Genomic DNA, 22208 nt, shown 5'->3' with positions numbered 1-22208 from the left:
ATTGATTTGACTTGATTTTGATAAATATATTAAAATCTAAAATTTAATAACTAAAATTAAAGACTATTTTAGTAATCAATTTATACGTAAATATATTTTTATTCTGGGTTCAAAAATTAAAATGAAAAAAAAATGTGAGCCAGAGATAGGTAACAAAGAAAATAAAAATGTTAGAAAAAATATTAATATATTAAGGAGTAGTAGATTGGTTTATTGATGTAAAATACTCACCAACATTACGCTAAAAACTATGAGCAAATATGCACCGATGAGAAGTGAATTGACCATGAATAAACGGAAAAATCTAAAAAAATTCAAATAAATGAGAAGCCGATTAATTTAAAATAAAAAGAGTTAAATTCAAGTTAAATTCTATATTCTGATGGAATTAAGAGTTTAAACATGTAATATATATTTTATAACTTTTCTTAGTATTATAATAAATTAACAATATATAATTTACTGTGAAATTAAAAAAAAAAAAGCAATACTATAAAATTTTCGTCTCAAGAAGTTGAAAAAGATGAGTAGGACGAAAACTATAAATATATAGTCTGGTAGTGATTCTTTTTATAAAGGAAAAATGAATAGTATAATTTTATTTATTTTAGTAGACTAATTTAATTTTTAATAGTGATAGAATGTGGACCGGATGAAAAAAAATCACGGGAGTAAATGATTAAAAAAAAATCATAAAGGGTAAGTGATTCAAAGAGAAATCACACGGCTTTTTTTTCAACTTTGTTCACGGACAAGGGACACGGGACACGACACGATACGATACGCCGACACGTTAATTCTAAAAAATGTCATATTTGGACACGTTGGGACACGTTTTGATATTAAATAAAATTTTTAATATATAAATTATATTAATATATATAATATAATTTATATTTAATACATATAAAAGTCCATAATAAGTCATATAACCAATCAAATATTTAAATTTTATAACATAAATATAAATAAAAATAATTTTTCGTACTTGGTTAATTATTTATGTCAAATTTCATAATAGAAAAAAATTAATTTATAAATTATTTTTTTATATTTAGTTAATAAAATAAAATTAATATTAAAAAAATATAAAAATATAAAAAACGTGTCCGAGCGTTGATCGCGTGTCCAAAAAAGTTGACCGCGTGTTCAAAAAACGTGTCGGAATGTGTTGAAGAGTTGACCGCGTGTCCCCAAATATTGACTGTGTGTCAAACACGTGTCCGAGCATGTCAGACACGTCGGACACGTGTCCGACACGCAAATTTTCAAACTTTTCGCGTGTCGGCGCTTGCGAGGTGTCACTTGCCCAATGTGATCCAGTCTGTTTCTTCAGAGTATTCACAAAATGATAAAAATTCCTCATTTACGTCGTCACTCTCATTCTTTAATTAATGCTTTATTAATTAGTGATTAATAGTAATTACTAATTTAGATAGGAAAATTTATGGGAAAAAAGACTATCATTTAAAAGGACACAAGTTGTGTCCTTTTAGATGATTTACACAAAATATGACCTGTCACATTTTGTGTAAATCTGAAAAGTTATTTTTTTTTTCTCTCTTCAGTCACATCGTGACGGGTAAAGTAAAAAAAAAAAAATTTTTCAAAATTACACGTAATATGACAAATCATAATCTGTGTAAGTCACTAAAAGAACAGAACTTATATCCTTTTGAACCACACACATCAAATCCAAAATTTATTTATCACTTGCATTCTTTACTATATATGAGTCACTCGAGGATGTGTTAGCTCTCAAGAGATGGAGTTCCTCAGTTGTGTACTCCTCCTTGTGTTGACTTTCACTCTTGCACAAGCTTTGCGTTCTCTGCTTTCAAGAGGCAAAAATAATGCAAAGTACACGCTCCCACCAGGACCTTCACCTCTTCCTATATTGGGAAACCTCCTTGCATTGGGCAAAAAGCCCCACCAATCACTGACCAAACTCGCTCATATTTATGGCCCAATAATGAGTCTAAAGTTAGGACAAGTAACCACTATAGTTGTCTCTTCACCAGAAATGGCCAAAGAGGTTCTTCAAACTCATGATAAGTTCTTGTCAAACCGTGACGTTCCCCATGCTGCGGAAGTTCACAACCACAACAAGCATAGCATGGCCTTCTTGCCTGTTTCACCTCTGTGGAGAAACCTAAGGAAACTAAGCAATACACAGTTACTCTCCAACAAGTCTTTGGATGAAAGTCAAGACCTCAGGCGTAACAAGCTGCAAGAACTCCTTCATGATATACAACAAAGCAGCTTAATTGGTGAAGCAGTTGATATTGGAAGAGCAACTTGCAATACCGCAATTAATTTATTATCAAACACTATTTTCTCTGTAGATTTGTTTCAGTCTGCAGGTTCAGCAGGAGATTTCAAGGAGTTAGTGAAGCATATCATGCAAGAGGCTGGAAAACCAAACATGGCTGACATTTTTCCCGCACTGAAGAAGCTTGACCCACAGCGCATTTATAGTCGCAACCGTTTTTATGCTGGGAAGGTCATAGACATCTTCCGCCGTTTGGTTGATCAACGGTTGAAGCAAAGGGAAGTTCAAGGTTTTGACACAAACAATGACATGCTGAATACCTTGCTCAACATTGCTCAAGAGAACACCCAAGAGATGGACACAACCAAAATTGAACACTTATCCCTGGTACGTATTCTCATCTTCCTTTCTATTTTCTCGTCTTCCATTGTAAACCGAGGTAATAATATAGCATTAGCTAAGGTCGTTTATATAAGTTATTGAGTAAAAATAAAAATAGAAACAATTTTTTTTCTACGGAGAGTTTTGTCACGTTATTGATCTTCCTCTAACCTATGATGCACGGACACGGACACGGGACACGGGACACGACACGCTGACACGTTAATTTTAAAAGATGTCATATTTCGACACGTTGGGGCACGTTTTGATATTAAATAATTTTTTTAATATATAATATAATTTATATTTAATACATATAAAAGTGCATAATAATTCATATAACTAATCAAATATTTAAATTTCATAACATAAATATAAATATAAATAATTTTTCGTACTTTGTTAAATTTTCATGTCAAATTTCATAACAGAAAAAAATTAATTTATAAATTATTTATTTTATATTTAGTTAACAAAATAAAATTAAGATTTAAAAATAAAAAAAAAACGTGTCCGAACGTTGACCGCGTGTCCGAAAAAGTTGACTGCGTGTCGGAAAAACGTGTCGGAACGTGTCGGAGAGTTGACCGTGTGTCCCCAAATATTGACCACGTGTCCGACACGTAAATTTTCAAAAAAATCACGTGTCCGTGCTATGGAGCCTCGAACTATGGAGAAAAAAAATTATGTATTATTTTTTAATAATTTATTTTAAAAAAATTAGACCTATTTACTTAAAAAACACTTAGAGCATGTTTGACTTTTTTTTAAGTTAGAAATTATTTTTATGTTAAAGTAAAAAAAAAAGAACTTAAAAAATAAAAATGAAAGCTATTTGATAATTATATAAAGTTGTTCCGGGAATTTTAAATGAAGAAAGACAAAATAATTTATTATTAAGATTGATTATTTGGGTAAAAGTAAAATTGGTAAATATAAATTTAAAATAAGGGTCAAACTGAAAATAAAAATAAGAACTCTAAAATATTAGTATATATCTTAAAAAAAATTCTCTTGGAGTGTTTAATTTTTTTTTATTCATTATAACAAAAAACTCTTTTATAATAAGAATTTTTATAAAAACATATTTGGTTAAACTTATGTTGAAAATAAGTTTAACTTATAAAACAACGGAATTAGGGATAGATTGTAGAAATTGAAAATATTTCATTCCTAAGTCTGTTCCAAATAGGGATAAAATATTTTTCCATCTCAAAATTCATCTCGAGAAAGAATTTATTTCATCCCAAATAGGGATAGATTATTTTTTTCATCTCTAAATTCGTCCTAATTAGAGATGAAATATTTTCTGTCTCTAGAATTTGTCTCTAATTCATACTTTTTTTAATAGTGCTTTTTATAATAAGAATTTTTATAAAAATATATCTGGTTAAGGGGTAGGATATTCTTATACCACTGTAAGAGTTAGAAGTCTTAGACTCAATCTTGATAATTGATCCGCATGTATCCAATGACTCATATTACTAAATAATTAAAGTCCTTAGATATAAGTGGGATCAATGGTCAAGATTGAAATTGTAACTTAATTACACTGGTGTAAAAGGATCCTGACCCCTTGTTAAACTTATGTTGAAAATAAGATTTACCAAAACATGCACTTATAATAATTATGGATTGCTGTAGTCTCTATTTATCGGGGGAACGGATCCAGTTACGACTACGCTAGAATGGGCAATGGCAGAGTTACTCCAAAATGAAAAGGCAATGGAAAAAGCAAAACAAGAGCTGGAGCAAACCATTGGGAAAGGTAAACCCGTTGAGGAATCAGATCTTGCTAGGCTTCCTTATGTACAAGCCGTAATAAAAGAGACCTTCCGATTGCACCCTCCAATCCCATTTTTATTCCCACGGAAAGCTGATGAAAATGTGGAAATTTGTGGCTACACAATCCCAAAAGGTGCAAGGGTGCTAGTTAATGTGTGGGCTATTGGCAGAGATTCAAGTAGTTGGGAAAATGCAAACGTGTTTTCACCCGAGAGGTTCTTAAGCTCTGAAATTGATGTTAATGGTCGCCATTATGAGCTAACACCATTTGGTTCTGGCCGTCGAATTTGTCCTGGCTTGTTGTTCGCCATGAGGATATTGTATTTGATGTTGGGTTCACTAATCAACTGTTTTAACTGGAGACTTGAAGATGGTATGACAATAGAAGACATGAACATGGAAGACAAATTTGGGCTAGCTTTAGCAAAGGCTGAACCCGTCAGAATTATTCCAGAGAAAATTAGCAATTAATAATGTGTCTGAAATGCTACACATTATTGAATAAAATAGTGGCTGAATGCAAAGTCAGATCCTACGGCTGTATAGGACTGTATTGTGGGGAGTCAACTCCCTCTAAAAAAAATAATTAGGTTTGCATTGACTAAAAAAAAATATAGTACCGTATTGTGATGTATGTTTTGTCTAGTTATGAAAGACAAGAAATAATACCTGCCTACGGATGTTTGGTAGAGGAGAATTTGTTTTTTTATCCAGAAATTTTGATTTTCAGAAATATGATGAAAACATTCATTTTACGATAATATTCGAATATTAAAAATTTAGAAAAATTCAGTTTCCCGATAATCTTGAAAAATACCGGCTACCAAACACCCCCTTAATACTATCTCTTGAGCGAGAGCATTTTAACTGCTGCGTAATGGGTAGAGGCGGATCTAGTAAGGGGAGAAGGGGGGCAAGTGCCCACCCTTAAATATGATATAAAAGTATAAAAATATTTTTTCTTAAAATTCAAGTTTTTCAAATTTAATTTTGGGGTAGGATATTATAACAACCAATTAAGGTTACTACCAATGTTACTACCAATCAATTTCACTGTTAGATCGTTTATGTTGATCCAACGGTTATATTTATTTTCGTCTTTGTATGGTTATGATTCTCCATATTTAATACTTTATATTTATTTTCACCTTTGTATGGTTATGATATAAAAAAAATTAAAATATAATATAATTTTTTGTGTTCTGTTATCGAAAATTCAAATACGAGTGGATGAGTGATGAAAAATTGAGTTTCATATTAGTTAATAATAAATTAAGTAAAGAGCATGTAAATAAAAGTATCATAAATTCAATATCTTATAACCGATCGTCTGTTGTTGAATGTGAGAATAAGTTATTAAATTGTCCATACTTATCATTCTAGTCAATGTCATTGTGGTCGTATTTTTTAATCAATAGGTACATCTTTTAATATTTACAATCTTTTATAGAAAAAAAATTAAATAATACATAAACATAAAAACTCGTGAGCATTGACACGATAGTGTTACTAATTTTTTTATTAAAATTATGGACTTCAACCACGACTTAGTATACGAGTATTTTTAATATTTCATTAATTAAGTTGCTTACTTGTCTGACAATTTAGGGTTAATTGTTTTTGTTAAAATTATTACAGTGAAGGCGTGAAGCAGTATCCAGGACATACAACTTATAGATCAAATTTTGCATCATAATATAATATAATGCTAGCTAGTAGTGCCTCTTTTGTTTGGGTTTCTAATAAATCAACATGTTGGGATATTCAAGTGTGATGAGTTTCACATTGGTTTGTAATGAGTTAAGTGAAGTCCTTATAAGTGGGAGGACCATGAACCCAATGCCTTAAGATTTTGGATTGAGACGTGGTGTTGGACCCACTTGACATAGTGATATAATCTTAGCCAATTGGTGGTGATCGGGCTAACCAGATGTTTGGCTAGGAGACAGCTTGAGTACTTTGGGTCTGGATACTTGATTGGGGGTATATCAAGGTTGAGTTTCACATTTGAAGGGAAGATTGTAATGGTCTAAATGACCTCCTTATAAGTGGGAGGATCTATGGACTCAATACCTTAAGGTTTTGGGTTGAAACATGGTTAGGGTTGGCAAAACGGGCCAACCCGACCCAACTCGCATGTAATCCGAAAAAATGAGACGAGTTAGGGTTGGTTCGAAAAAAAAAATGAGCCAGAAAACCCAACCCGAACCAGATTAGAGTTGGCTCAAAAATATAGCTTGTGAATTGGCTTGATAACAATACCAATTATAAGTCGAACATAAAAGATAAAACGAGTCTCTCCCGTTGAAAAAGAAAAATAACAATAATAATTAACAAATACTGGACATATAAAAAAGACATTAAAAAAATTGACAGCTAAGAAAGTGACAATTGTTGAGGTTAATGGGTCGCAGCAATTTATTCCTGTGCGCATGGGGTTTGACGTACATCTCGAACACGATCGAGCGTTCAGTTTCTTTATGTCCACTCATCACATGTGTGTACGGTAGAATTGAACTGAATCTTTTGAAAAACTAAACTGAATTGGTTTAAACAGTTCGGTTCAAAAATGATTTGGTTCTTGAATTAATTTTAAAAATCAGTTCAGTTCATTAACTGATTTTAAAAACTAGTTATTTTGAGTGCAGTTCAGTTCAATTCACTGTTCGATTCGATTTTTTGATTGTTTTGCACATCCCTACTTCTTAATGTGGGGCTAAAAGCAAAATAGACAAATACATAAAGTTATGTCTTGACTAATAACTAACTTTTGATCTAGTGATTGTAAGAAATTGCAAAATATGATTGGGATAGGTTCATGGTTGTTAAAATCTCGATTTATCATTACGATTTTTCGCTTTTACGATTTTTTTCATCAAAATGATTTTACCAATATTTCAAACGCTTTTACGATTTCTTATGATTTTTTTATATTACGATTTTACGTTTTACGATTTTTTCGCCCCCTTCCGATTTTACTTAAAATCTCGATTTTAACAATCTTGGATATGTTATTCTACCTATCTTTTTTTTTTTTTTTTTGATAACAATTCTACCTATCTTTACCTACCACTCTAAAAGATCATTAGATCAGAATCTTAATTAACATTTATATTTCTCTCTCCTCATTAGATTATAATCTAATGGTGTTGGAAAGTGATAAGCAAAGGTAGGTAGAATAACCTATCCCAATATGATGTGATAGGTTATTCCACCTACTTTTTTTTGCCTACCACTCTAAAAGACCATTAGATCAGAATCTTATTAATTAACATTTGTCTTTCTCTCTCCTCTTTAGATTTTGATCTAACGGTGTTAGAGAGAGGTAGGAAAAAGTAGGCAAAAATAGGTAGGTAGAATAACATATCCCAATATGATGGGATATGTTATTCTACCTACCTTTTTTCTGCCTACCACTCTAAAAGATCATTAGATCTGAATCTTAGTTAACATTTATCTTTCTCTCTCCTCTTTAGATTCTGATCTAACGGTGTTCGAGAGTGGGATAGAAAATTAGAACACCAAAAGATTTACGCTTACTTGTTGAAGACATTATTCTTGATTTCTTGAAGGCTTTCTTGCTTCTTGTTTGTTCTGACATTCTTACAAGGCTAGAAAAACTAGGATCTTCATTTGCAATTCACTCCACTCTCTAATCACAACTATTGATATGAGGCTAGTTATGGAGTGACTAATTTTCAACTTACACGTGAATGCAAAGGGGACCTAGCCAAACTTATTAACCCTAGTCTCATTTCCATCATGAGCCTATGGGTTAGGCCTACACATTACTCATACTAATCAATTTAAAGATACCCAAACCCAAACCAAATGATCACTTAATTAAATGGGTTTTATACTGCACCCTTATATGTATCATGACTTAACCCATTTTTATCAAAACAAGAAAAACTATAATTGATTGATGCCCACAATGATTATAAAAATATCTATCATTCTCCAACTTAGGTAAAATCAATTGTAAAATTTTAATTTAAAAAAAAAGGAAAACAAGTTATTTGAAAATGACTCTCGGGCTAAGGACTAATTTTTATAATGTGGCCACATTTTAAGAAAACACATGATCCAAGGTGCGATATATGAATACGACTCCATCCAACTAAAATAAAATAACAATGAATCAGGCAGTGATTATATCCTTTACCGGTATAAGCCCTTCCATGGTCACAAATGCTATTTGACTCTGTTGACTCACTACTAGAAAAAACTTGTATAGCGACAGAATTGCTATGGAAATTCCGTCGCTAATTTCATCCTCGCTACTACTTTCCGTCACAAATTCCCTCGCAAACGATTTTGCGAGGAAATTTGCGACGGAAAGTAGTATAGAGGATGAAATTATCGACAAAATTTTCATAGCAATTCCGTCGCTATAGAGATTTTTTCTAGTAGTGACTAGTCATTAGTGTGGAGTGTAGCAAGAAAATAGCATGCCAATGTGATTCAACAACAGCTAAACTGTTATTTTCTCTGCCAGTGCTCAAATTTCTCTCAAATGCCTTAAAGGCAAAGAAATTTCATGGTTTGTCAAAAAACCATCATATAATCAAATGTGGTATTGACCATCATGGGCCTTGTAGTCCTAACAACACCATTATGTCTCAAACTCTCATATAATGTCAACCACAGACATGATAATTCCAAGGACAATATGTTCCAAAATCATACCTCAAACTCCAATATAATGTCAACCACAGGATTGGTGGTTCCAATGACACTAAGTTCCGAAATCTCATTATCATACCTCAAACTCCAATATAATGTCAACCACAGGCATGGTGATCCTAATGAAATTGAGTTCCAAAACTTAGCAATTGATAAACATAAGCACATTTGTGCAGTATATACAATAACAAAACTCAATTGCTCAAACAAACATCATGATAAGCTAATAACAAGGAACTAAAACTCCCACTAACCAAGAACATCAAAGCAACTCACAATGCCCATATTCATCACACATGCATTTTAAATACCATGTGCCTAAGTCCTTTAGTTAAAGAGTCAGTCGATATACTTAACAACTAAGTCATCCACAAAAAGTATATAAACAAATAAAAATTCATATCCAATTAATAACCTGAGATTTTAATATTATTTTTCCATCACAAAAGAAAATGCACACTAGCCAAACAGGACATAAAGTTCAATATCCTTCTTAAGGAGGCAACGTAGCAAGTTCATTTCAAAATGAACTCATATCTTGACGTGAAAAACTAAGCAAATAGCTTTCACTGACTCAACAATAACTTCAAGTTAACACAAAGTCAGTTTTATCTCTCCCACTAAAAACAATGTTCAAGTTCTAACCTTTCAAGCAACGCCCTATCACATTAAAATTCAAAAAGAAAAAATCTAGTTCTCATCTCCATTCATTATAATTCAATTCAGTCCACATTTCCATGTTAGCATTGTTTTCATATACTTCAAAATAATGTTTATCACATATAATGCAAGAATATTAGTTATGGATAGTTAAGCAATTTCAACAAAGTAATTAGTATATTATAAACTCTCCATTGGGTAGAGCATATAACACAATTATTTCAGATTATTTAAAATTTTATGTCCATATAAGTATCAAAAATTAATGCATACAATAACCTCCTTTGGGCAAGTGATTGTAAAATATAATTTTTATCAATAAGGAACTCTGACAATTCAAAAATAATATTATGAATAAACATACCCAAATAATATGAAAAACCTTATAACATGTGTTTCTAAAATTCATAGTGCATTTATTAAACTACACTTTATGCTATAAATTTCAATCCCTAATATCAACAATTATATACCTTAGTTCACTAGTCAAACTTAATTAAAATTGAAAAGAACCACTTCAATCCAAAACCTTAAGGTCACTACAAGAAAAAAGTTTATCTGTGACGCAAAAATTTCTTCATAAATTTTGTCACAAATAATAATTTTCGACACAACTAATCAAATTTTGTCACAAAAAAACTTGTGATGCAGGAATTTGTGACAAAATTTACTTGCGACGCAGGAATTTGTGACGAAATTTCATAAAATTTTGTCACTAATAAAATTTTTTCTTGTAGTAGGTATTGGGTAAGGACCTTTTTAATGATTTATATTATTATCTAACATGTCCCATCACGGAAGAGCCTTTTGGAGTTGAAGTGTGTATATTGTATAGGCCCAATTTTTGATTTACCTTGTGCTTATTTATTTCCACAAGTGGGGGGGGGGGTGTAGTGACTAGTGAGGATCGAACTCGTGATCTTGTGGTCACTGAAGCTCTGATACCATGTAAAAAATCACTTCAACCCAAAATCTTAAAGTATTGTGTAAGGACATTTTTAATTGTTTATATTATTCTCTAACAGAAATGATATAGATATCTATACTAAATTAGGGAGGGTAAGTAGTAACGTTATAATCACAGAACTTATAATTGTACGATTTAAATAATTAAATATAATATAATTTTTTGTGTTCTGTTATCGAAAATTCAAATACGAGTGGATGAGTGATGAAAAATTGAGTTTCATATTAGTTAATAATAAATTAAGTAAAGAGCATGTAAAAAAAAGTATCATAAATTCAATATCTTATAACCGATCGTCTGTTGTTGAATGTGAGAATAAGTTATTAAATTGTCCATACTTATCATTCTAGTCAATGTCATTGTGGTCGTATTGTTTAATCAATAGGTACATATTTTAATATTTACAATCTTTTATAGAAATAAAATTAAATAATACATAAACATTAAAACTCGCGAGCATTGACACGATAGTGTTACTAATTTTTTTATTAAAATTATGGATTTCAACCACGACTTAGTATACGAGTATTTTTAATATTTCATTAATTAAGTTGCTTACTTGTCTGACAATTTAGGGTTAATTGTTTTTGTTAAAATTATTACAGTGAAGGCGTGAAGCAGTATCCAGGACAGACAACTTATAGATCAAATTTTGCATCATAATATAATATAGCTAGTAGTGCCTCTTTTGTTTGGGTTTCTAATAAATCAACATGTTGGGATATTCAAGTGTGATGAGGTTCACATTGGTTTGTAATGAGCTAAGTGAAGTCCTTATAAGTAGGAGGAACATGAACCCAATGCCTTAAGATTTTGGATTGAGACGTGGTGTTGGATCCACTTGACATAGTGATATAATCTTAGCCAATTGGTGGTGATCGGGCTAGCCAGATGTTTGGCTAGGAGGCAGCCTTTTGGGTATGGGTACTTGATTGGGGGGTATATCAAGGTTGGATTTCACATTTGAATGGGAGATTGTAATGGTCTAAATGATCTCCATATAAGTGGGAGGATCTATGGACTCAATACTTTAAGGTTTTGGGATGAGACGTGGTTAGGTTGGCAAAACATGCCAACCTGACCCAACTCGCATGTAATCCGAAAAAATGAGCCGAGTTAGGGTTGACTCGAAAACAAATGAGCCAGAAAACCCAACCCGAGCCAAATTAGGGTTGGCTCAAAAAAAATGGCTTGTGAATTGGCTTGATAACAATAACAATTATAAGTCGAACATAAAAGATAAAACGAGTATCTCCCGTTGAAAAAGACAAATAACAATAATAATTAACAAATACTGGACATATAAAAATGACATTAAAAAAAAATTGACAGCTAAGAAAGTGACAATTGTTGAGGTTAATGGGTCGCAACTTATGATGCACGGACATGGGACACGGGGCACGATACGACACGACACGCCGACACGTTAATTCTAAAAATGTAATATTGCAACACGTTGGGACACGTTTTTATATTAGATACTATTTTTATTATATATAATATAATTTATATTTAATACATATAAGTGTCCATAATAAGTCATGTAACCAATCAAATATTTAAATTTCACAACATAAATATAAATATAAATATAAATAATTTTTCGTACTTTGTTAATTTTTCATGTCAAAATTCATAACAGAAAAAAATTAATTTATAAATTATTTCTTTTATATTTAGTTAACAAAATAAAATTGAGATTAAAAAAAAAAACGTATCCGAGTGTGTCCGAGCGTTGACCGCGTGTCGGATAAAGTTGTCCGCGTGTCAGAAAAACTTGTCGGAACGTGTCAGAGAGTTGACCGCGTGTCGGAGCGTGTCCATGTCGGACACGTGTCCGACACACAAGTTTTGCAAAACTTGTCGTGTCCGTGCTTCGCTGGTCGCAGCAATTTATTCCTGTGCGCATGGGGTTTAACGTACATCTCGAACATGATCGAGCGTTCAGTTTCTTTATGTCCACTCATCACATGTGTGTACGGTAGAATTGAACTGAATCTTTTGAAAAACTAAACTGAATTGTTTTAAATAGTTCGGTTCAAAAATGATTCGGTTCTTGAATTAATTTTAAAAATCAGTTCGGTTCATGAACTTTTTTAAAAAAACTAGTTATTTTAAGTGCAGTTTAGTTCAATTTACTGTTCGATTCGATTTTTTGATTGGTTTGCACATCCCTACCTCTTAATGTGGGGCTAAAAGCAAAATAGATAAATACATAAAGTTATGTCTTGACTAATAACCAATTTTTGATCTATTGATTGTAAGAAATTGCAAAATATGATTGTGATAAGTTATTCTACCTATCATTTATTCTGCATATCTTTACCTACCACTCTAATTAGATCAGAATCTTAATTAAAATTTATATTTCTCTCTCCTCTTTAGATTCTAATCTAATGGTGTTGGAGAGTGATAAGCAAAGGTAGGTAGAATAACCTATCCCAATATGATGTGTTAGGTTATTCCACCTACTTTATTGGGTAATTTTCTTAATTTTATCCAATCAATCCAATTGATTGGTTTCCCCAATTTCAGTCAATTAATTTAATTAATTGGTTTTTTTTTTAATTTTGGTCAATCAATCCAATTGATTTGTTTTTCTAATTTCAGCCAATTAATTTAATTAATTGATTTTCTTTAATTTTGGTCAATCAATCCAATTGATTTATTTCCCCAATTTCAGCCAATTAATTAGTTTCCTTAATTTTGGTCAATCAATCCAATTGATTTGTTCCCCCAATTTCAGCCAATTAATTTAATTAATTAGTTTTCTTAATTTTGGTCAATCAATCCAATTGATTTGTTTCCAATCAATCTAATTGATTGGTTTCCTTTATTTTCTCCATCTTCAATAAATCTAATTTAATGACTATATTTAAATTCCAATTTCAAATTTGAAATTCAAAATTAGAATTTAAATTAATTTTATTTAAATTCAAAATTCAAATTCGAAATTCAAAATTAGAATTCAAATTAATTTTATTAATTTAACATTTAAATTAATTAGGTTACATCATGGATCAAGTCCAACTTGACCCATGATGTCACCTACTCTCTCTTGGCCCAATATGTGAGCTTTTCCAACTTAGGCCCATTATGCCTTATTGGGCCCAAAACACATATGCTAGAATTCAAGACAATTTAAGGTGTTTGTGTGCGACCCATCAGGTCCAACATAGCCACTAACATAAATGGGCTTGGGCCCATTAGGCCCAATCCATCTAATGACAACACAGAGCACTAGTAATGCTTTGTGGTCCCATAGCTAGTTGAGTTCATCGAATGATCAACCTGTTATACCTATTTGGTTACCGTGTGAATTGTCCTTTCGTCTCGGTTATCCATCTCATTGACCTAGGTCAAGGAAAACGTATCAACCCCTGCGGTCTAGGGTTAGCTTTTGCCGAAACAGGAAATCTTCATTTACGGACTCTAAAGAGCGGGTCATCTCATGACTCCTTTACTATGCATAGATTCCCGAGTCCCGTAAATGTCATCTTGGTTTCACCGATCTACGGATAACCTAATCTCTCACAGAGATTGACAAATTCCTTTAGCTTATCACACCAGCCCTAAGTCCTTAGGGCATGCCCAAGAGTATACCTACGAGTTTTCATTTTTCAGGCAGACAAGATATACAATCAAAGCAAGCCTTCCAGAGCACAGGTCTATACAACAACGTCAGGTTTAAGGAAAGACATACCCAAATAATAAGAGGCATTACCTATTGATACTATCTGTGAGATTTTCTTGTAGTGTCTCTTTGTGGGTCAGTTCAGTGTGAGCTATTCTCCAATAGGTCCACCCACGAGTCAACTAAGACATCTCATGTCTGTAGCTCATGAGGACTCTACCTTGCATCTCCATGCAAGTAGCTGAGTCGTGCTAGTCTTACCCGAGATCACCAATGCCCATTATCAGTACCTCTAGACTAGGAACATATTTCTGGCAATGGACGTGTGGTGTCATTGAGCCCTCATGATGGTGATCCCTATCACAAATCCTCAATGTGACACCCATTCCATTTCAAGGGCTTTATCCAGTTACTCATATTCAATATTTGACTCATGCAATATGAAACAAGATAAATAATGCTTTTAATTATAAAATATATTCATAACAAATAAAGAAGTACATGGGTCCATCTGACTCTCATATTGTCTCTAGGACATCTATGTACTAACAAGTTATGGAGTGACTGTTTTTCAACTTACACGTGAATGCAAAGGGGACCTAGCCAAACTTATTAACCCTAGGGGCCTATGGGTTAGTGTAAAGAACTTTGGGATACACCACCCCAAAAGCTAGCTCAAAGGATGGGAGTGCCCAAGGCCTTATAAACTCCACATTAGTTGTACATACAACTAATGTGGGACTATATATCTCAACACGCCCCCTCACACAAGAGCCCATTGGGCTTGGAGAGTGGACAATGCAACAGGCCCAACCTACCTGTGCTAAGAAACGCCACAAGAGAAAGTGGGGGGCGGCGAGGCTCTGATACCATGTAAAGAACTTTGGGATACACCACCCCAAAAGCTAGCTCAAAGGGTGGGAGTGCCCAAGGCCTTATAAACTCCACATTAGTTGTACATACAACTAATGTGGGACTATATATCTCAACAGTTAGGCCTACACATTACTCATACTAATCAATTTAAAGATACCCAAACCCAAACCAAATGATCACTTAATTAAATGAGTTTTATACTGCACCCTTATATGTATCATGACTTAACCCATTTTTATCAAAACAAGAAAAACTATAATTGATTGATGCCCACAATGATTATAAAAATATCTATCATTCTCCAACTTGGGTAAAATCAATTGTAAAATTTTAATTTAAAAAAAAAAGAAAACAAGTTATTTGAAAATAACTCTCGGGCTAAGGACTAATTTTTATAATGTGGCCACATTTTAAGAAAACACATGATCCAAGGTGCGATATATGAATACGACTCCATCCAACTAAAATAAAATAACAATGAATCATGCAGTGATTATATCCTTTACCGGTATAAGCCCTTCCATGGTCACAAATGTTATTTGACTCTGTTGACTAGTCATTAGTGTGGAGTGTAGCAAGAAAATAACATGCCAATGTGATTCAACAACAGCTAAACTGTTATTTTCTCTGTCAGTGCTCAAATTTCTCTCAAATGCCTTAAAGGCAAAGAAATTTCATGGTTTGTCAAAAAACCATCATATAATCAAATGTGGTATTGACCATCATGGGCCTTGTAGTCCTAACAACACCATTATGTCTCAAACTCTCATATAATGTCAACCACATACATGATAATTCCAAGGACAATATGTTCCAAAATCATACATCAAACTCCAATATAATGTCAACCACAGGATTGGTGGTTCCAATGACACTAAGTTCCGAAATCTCATTATCATACCTCAAACTCCAATATAATGTCAACCACAGGCAAGGTGATACTAATGAAATTGAGTTCCAAAACTTAGCAATTGATAAACATAAGCACATTTGTGCAGTATATACAATAACAAAACTCAATTGCTCAAACAAACATCATGATAAGCTAATAACAAGGAACTAAAACTCCCACTAACCAAGAACATCAAAGCAACTCACAATGCCCATATTCATCACACATGCATTTTAAATACCATGTGCCTAAGTCCTTTAGTTAAAGAGTCAGTCGATATACTTAACAACTAAGTCATCCACAAAAAGTATATAAACAAATAAAAATTCATATCCAATTAATAACCTGAGATTTTAATATTATTTTTCCATCACAGAAGAAAATGCACACTTATTACAAAAAAAAAGAAAAAGAAAATGCACACTAGCCAAACAGGACATAAAGTTCAATATCCTTCTTAAGGAGGCAACGTAGCAAGTTCATTTCAAAATGAACTCATATCTTGACGTGAAAAACTAAGCAAATAGCTTTCACTGACTCAACAATAACTTCAATTTAACACAAAGTCAGTTTTATCTCCCACTAAAAACAATGTTCAAGTTCTAACCTTTCAAGCAACGCCCTATCACATTAAAATTCATAAGGAAAAAATCTAGTTCTCATCTCCATTCATTATAATTCAATTCAGTCCACATTTCCATGTTAGCATTGTTTTCGTATACTTCAAAATAATGTTTATCACATATAATGCAACAATATTAGTTATAGATAGTTAAGCAATTTCAACAAAGTAATTAGTATATTATAAACTCTCCATTGGGTAGAGCATATAACACAATTATTTCAGATTATTTAAAATTTTATGTCCATATAAGTTTCAAAAATTAATGCATACAATAACCTCCTTTGGGCAAGTGATTTTAAAATATAATTTTTATCAATAAGGAACTCTGACAATTCAAAAATAATATTATGAGTAAATATACCCAAATAATATGAAAAACCTTATAACATGTGTTTCTAAAATTCATAGTGCATTACGGTATTCCTTACAAGATTCTCTGCTAGGGTTCAACCGTCATGAACTCATCGGAAGAGAAATTGCCTTCGGTGGAGGAAATTGATAACCTCCAACGCTCAACCAGGAAGAAAAAGCGACAGGAAAGCATATTTAGTCACGATCAGCAGATGAAGTCGAGAGATGATGAGTGGATGCATGACAAAGTGTCTTATAAAGAGATGATAATAAGGCATAACGGAGAGTGGCCCCCTATTGGGGAAGAGAAATCGATGGAGGAAGATGAGGGACAAGCAGATGAAGGGATGGAAGCCGTCCAACCTGCACCAGAGGTCACATGCGAAGTTGGTGTGGACGGAAGGACCAACTTCTTACTTTCAAGCGCGTTTAAAAAGAAGGCTTGGCGTCCATGGCATCAAGCGATTTATGTTAAATTGTTGGGGAAAGGCTATCCCTAGCATTTATGAAGAAATGGCTGGAGAATATGTGGGCGCGTGAAGGGCAGCTGATGATCACAGATGTGGAAAATGGCTTTTACTTGGTGCGTTTTTCAGAGAAAAAAGACTTGGATCATGCTTTGACCGCTGGCCCGTGGGTGATTTTGGATCACTATTTGGTGATTCGAGCTTGGGAACCTGACTTTCAACCGTTTCAAGCGGCAATTAATAGAGTCATGGCTTGGGTAAAACTCCATCAACTTTCTATTGAATATGTAAATACTGAGGTTGTGAAGAGTATTGGGAATTGGATTGGTCGGTTTGTCAAACTTGATGCTGCCACTACTTCTCTTGCTAGGGGTAGGTTTGCACGGATTTGTGTGGAATTGGATTTAAGCAAACCCCTACAGGCTGATTATAAATTAGAAGGTAGATTGAAGAAGATTGAATATGAAGGATTACACGTGTGCTATACTTGTGGCCAGTATGGTCATAGAGCTGAAAAATGTTCTATATCTACAGTTGGACCTGGCAGCGATGGGAAGGAAGAAGAAATGGGGAATGCTGAGTTAGGGAATGTTGAGGGCAGGGATGAAAGTCATAATTAGAATTTGGAGGGTGGTTCTTTTGGCCCTTGGATGTTAGTTAATAAACAACAGGGTGCTAGAAAGGTTTCCAATTCTAAGGTGGCAGAGAATAAAGTTAAGGATAGAACTCTTCAAAATAGGAGACGTGAAAAGGGAGCAAGTTTCAATGTTTTGAGGAAAGTGGCTGATGAGAATGATAATTTGGAGAATGTGGAGTCTGTGAAGGAGACCCAAGTGGATTCAGAGGAAAGACAGGTTGAAAGGAACCCAGGAAGAGAAAATAATAATTTAAAGGAGAAACCCACTCTTATTGAAACTTCTAAAGCTTATCAATTAGTGTGGAATAATATTCAGGCCACAGAAGCTTACAATAAAGAGGAAACAATAGATAATGGAGCAATGTTAGCTACAAGGGTTAAAGACAAGAAAGTGGAAGCTTTTCTAGAAAATTGGAAACAACATGATGATTCAATTTCTGATCAGTCTGGGCAACTACAACAAATTTCGAAGGAGCTGCCTTCAATCCAAAGGCATGACCTGGAAGTTGATTCTAGTATGCTTCATTTAAAGGATCACCAAATGTTGGAGACAGAAGGTGATCCTGTACCAAAACCTCCAGACCAAGGATGTAGGGAGGAAATGAATCAGGGTCGAAGCAAAGGGAGTAAGAGTAATTCTATTGGTGGAACTAGTGAGCCAAATCAGTCTACTGAAGGAAATAAAGGTATGGATATTGATTTGTCTGGAAATGGGTCCAGGAACATTCTGTCACAGGTTCAAGATCAACCTGTTATATCCCCCATGTTGTCTTGATGTCCATTCTTATATGGAATTGTAGGGGTGCGGCTAACCCCAAAATTGGTCGAACTCTGAAAATGTTTGTGGAAAAAAATGATGTCAGTATTGTAATTCTGGTAGAGACTCGATCTCAGAGTGATAAAAGTAGACCTATTATGAAGAAGTTGAATTTTGATAAGGCTATCTTTGAAGAAGCAAATGGGTTTTCTGGTGGTTTGTGGGTTATTTGGGATTCAAAGAGAGCGAAGGTGCATCCTATCTCTCAAACTACTCAACTCATTCATATGAAGATTGAGTATAACCAATATGAGAGTTTCCTTTGTACAACTGTATATGCTAGTCCCAGGGAGGAGAATCGGCAGGTTATGTGGAATGTTGTGAAGAATCTTAGTCAGGGTTTATTGGTTCCTTGGATTATAGCTGGGGATTTTAATGACATTAAATCTACCAGTGAAAAAAGAGGAGGTTCTAGAATAGATGTTGCCAAATGTCAGAGATTTGCTGTTTTCCTTGAAGAATGTCATGTGGAGGATGTCAAATCTTCAGGTCCTAATTTTACTTGGCAGGGACCAAAGTGGAATCATTTAGATAGAGTTTTTAAAAAGATGGATAGAGCTTGTGCCAATATTTATTGGAGATTAAAATATGAAAATGCTGAAGTCAAAATCCTTCCTCGATTAAATTCTGACCATAATCCTCTTCTTATCAAGCTAAATGCGATTAAAAAGAATTGGCAAGAGAGGCCTTTCAGGTTTTTAGCTGCTTGGTTGGACCATCCAAAGTTCCAGGATTTCATGGAAGATAGTTGGAATTCTTCGAAGGAGATAAATCTCATGCTTGCAGAGTTAACTCCTCATCTCCGTTACTGGAACAAACATGTTTTTGGTGATATTCATAGGAAGAAAGAAAATCTTTCTAGGAAGCTTGCTGATATTCAAAAGCATAGGACTCATTCGGATTCTCACTTTCTTCAGGAATTGGAAAAACAGGTTCAGATAGATTTAGACCAAACATTAGATTATGAAGAAATGTTATGGTTTCAAAAATCTAGACATAGTTGGATAGTGGATGGTGATAAAAATACAAGATTTTATCATTCAAAGGATGTTATCTGGAAGAGTATTAATAAAGTGTCAAGGCTTCAAAGTGAATCTCAGGTTTGGATTGAGGATCCAGTGGAACTTGAAGATCATGTTTGCAGGTTTTTTAAGAATTTGTTCCAAGAAGAGAATCAGAACTGAAGGTGGTTTTCATCTCCTAATTGTTGACCTACTATATCCATGAATGAAAAGAATGATATGACCAAAGCTCCAGGATTTCAAGAGGTTGCTAAATTGCTGTTTAGTATTGGTGCTTATAAGGCTCCAAGTGCTGATGGTTATCCTGTTGTTTTCTTCCAAAGGCAATGGAATTCAATCTGCCAGCAAGTGTACCAGGCAGTTAGTAATATATGGATCAATCCTGAGTTAGTTTCTGATTTTAATTCTACTCTCCTAGTCTTAATCCCTAAAGTTAAGAGGCCTAAATCTGTTTCTCAATTTCGGCCTATATCATTATACTCTGTTTTGTATAAATTGGTTTCTAAATCTTTGGTTCATCGGCTGAAACCAATTATGGAAAAAATCATATCTCCTTGGCAAGCAAGCTTTGTTCCTCAAAGACAAATTCAGGACAATATTATTATTGTTCAAGAAATGATCCATTCAATGCACAAAATGAAGGGAAGGAAAGCTTTCATGGCTGTTAAAATTGATCTAGTTAAAGCTTATGACAGCCTAAGTTGGGATTTTCTGAAGCATTCTATGGAAGAAGTTGATTTTCCTAGTCAGTTCATTAATATGGTTATGTGCTCTGTGAAATCTTCCAAGTTTAATGTTGTTTGGAATGGTGGTAAAACTGGTGATTTTACTCCCACTAGAGGAATCCGTCAAGGCGATCCCCTTTCTCCATATTTGTTTGTTATTGCTATGGAGAAATTGTCCCATATTATATCAACGGCAATCAATGGAGGTCACTGGAAACCCATGCGTGTTGGTAAAGCAGGCCCTCATATTTCTCACTTAGCGTTTGCTGATGACCTCATGGTCTTCATGGAAGCTTCGGTGGATCAGTTGAATGTGCTGCTGAAGTGTCTGAGCATTTTTGAAGAAGCTTCGGGTCTCAAGCTCAGTGTGGAGAAAACTTCCATTTTCTTCTCAAAAAATATTCATGAGAATCTGATTAATGATATTGTGCATCTGAGTGGTTTCAAAAGAGTTAATAATGTTGGTCGATACCTTGGTTCTATGATGCAACATGGTACAGTGAAAAAGGATCTTTATGCTGGTATTATAGAGAAGGTAAGATCAATACTTAACAACTGGAATCAATTTTGCTTATCCCAAGCGGGTAGAATTACCTTGGCCAATTATGTTATGTCAGCTATGCCTTATTTTCAAATGCAAAGCACTAAAATCCCTTCTGCTGTCTGTAAAGATATTAAAAGAATTCAACGGGATTTCATTTGGGGTGACCATGATGGAATTCGTAGGAATCATTTAATAAGTTGGAAGACTATTACCTTGCCTAAGAATGCTGGAGGTCTGGGGTTTAAGAAGATGGAATTGATGAATGATGCGTTTATGGCTAAGAGGGCTTGGGAAATTTTCAATGATAAAGGCCAGCTTTGGATTCAAGTTCTCAAAGCCAAATATGCAGTAGATAATAGAGGTTCTCTTATTTTTGTGGAGAAGAGTGGGTATTCAATTTTATGGAGGAATGTTTGCAAAATTTGGCGTTCTCTGGAAGAGTTTCTTGGCTGGAGTTTGGGTGATGGTAAGGATATTAAATTTTGGACAAATAATTGGATCGATGGTGCTAGCTTACTTAAGGATATGACTCTTCCTGATGCTCAGGTTATTGATCTAAATAAGAAGGTGGATGATATGACTTCGGTTGATGGTAGCTGGAACTGGATGGCTTTGAAGAATTGGCTTAGTCCCAATGCTATCAGTATCTTGCAGAATATTTTACCCCCTTGTGTTGATGATGGTCCAGATAGGAAACATTGGAAGTTTATTAATTCTCCTTCGGTTTCGATCAGAAGTTTATATGATTTCCTTATGAACAGATGAGCGAATATGGATGGAAGGCAAGAGTTATGGTCAGCTTTATGGAAATGGAATGGCCCTCAGAAGGTGAAGATTTTAATGTGGAAAATTTTGCATGGTAGATTA

General features: G+C 33.8%; 3 protein-coding genes across 3 annotated transcripts; all 3 read left to right on the top strand.

Moving 5' to 3' along the window:
- Positions 1-1765: 1765 nt before the first annotated feature.
- Positions 1766-4909, top strand: LOC133287045 (geraniol 8-hydroxylase-like). The gene is made up of 2 exons (XM_061484595.1): positions 1766-2659; positions 4298-4909. Exons 1-2 carry the CDS (start codon positions 1766-1768, stop codon positions 4907-4909), a joined length of 1506 nt encoding a protein of 501 aa, XP_061340579.1.
- Positions 4910-17634: 12725 nt separating this feature from the next.
- LOC133287044 (uncharacterized) lies at positions 17635-18216 on the top strand. Its single transcript, XM_061484593.1, has one exon. It carries the CDS (start codon positions 17635-17637, stop codon positions 18214-18216), a length of 582 nt encoding a protein of 193 aa, XP_061340577.1.
- Positions 18217-19007: 791 nt separating this feature from the next.
- Positions 19008-20234, top strand: LOC133287043 (uncharacterized). The gene has a single exon (XM_061484592.1). The coding sequence runs from the start codon at positions 19008-19010 to the stop codon at positions 20232-20234; it is 1227 nt and encodes a 408-aa protein (XP_061340576.1).
- Positions 20235-22208: the final 1974 nt, after the last annotated feature.

The sequence above is a fragment of the Gastrolobium bilobum genome, unplaced genomic scaffold (assembly GCF_033153095.1).
Source record: "Gastrolobium bilobum isolate Gb01-03AN ecotype WA unplaced genomic scaffold, APGP_CSIRO_Gbil_v1 utg1487, whole genome shotgun sequence".
Taxonomy (NCBI): domain Eukaryota; kingdom Viridiplantae; phylum Streptophyta; class Magnoliopsida; order Fabales; family Fabaceae; genus Gastrolobium; species Gastrolobium bilobum.
Note: the sequence above shows the minus strand (reverse complement) of the source record. Positions and strands in the feature narration are given on the sequence as shown.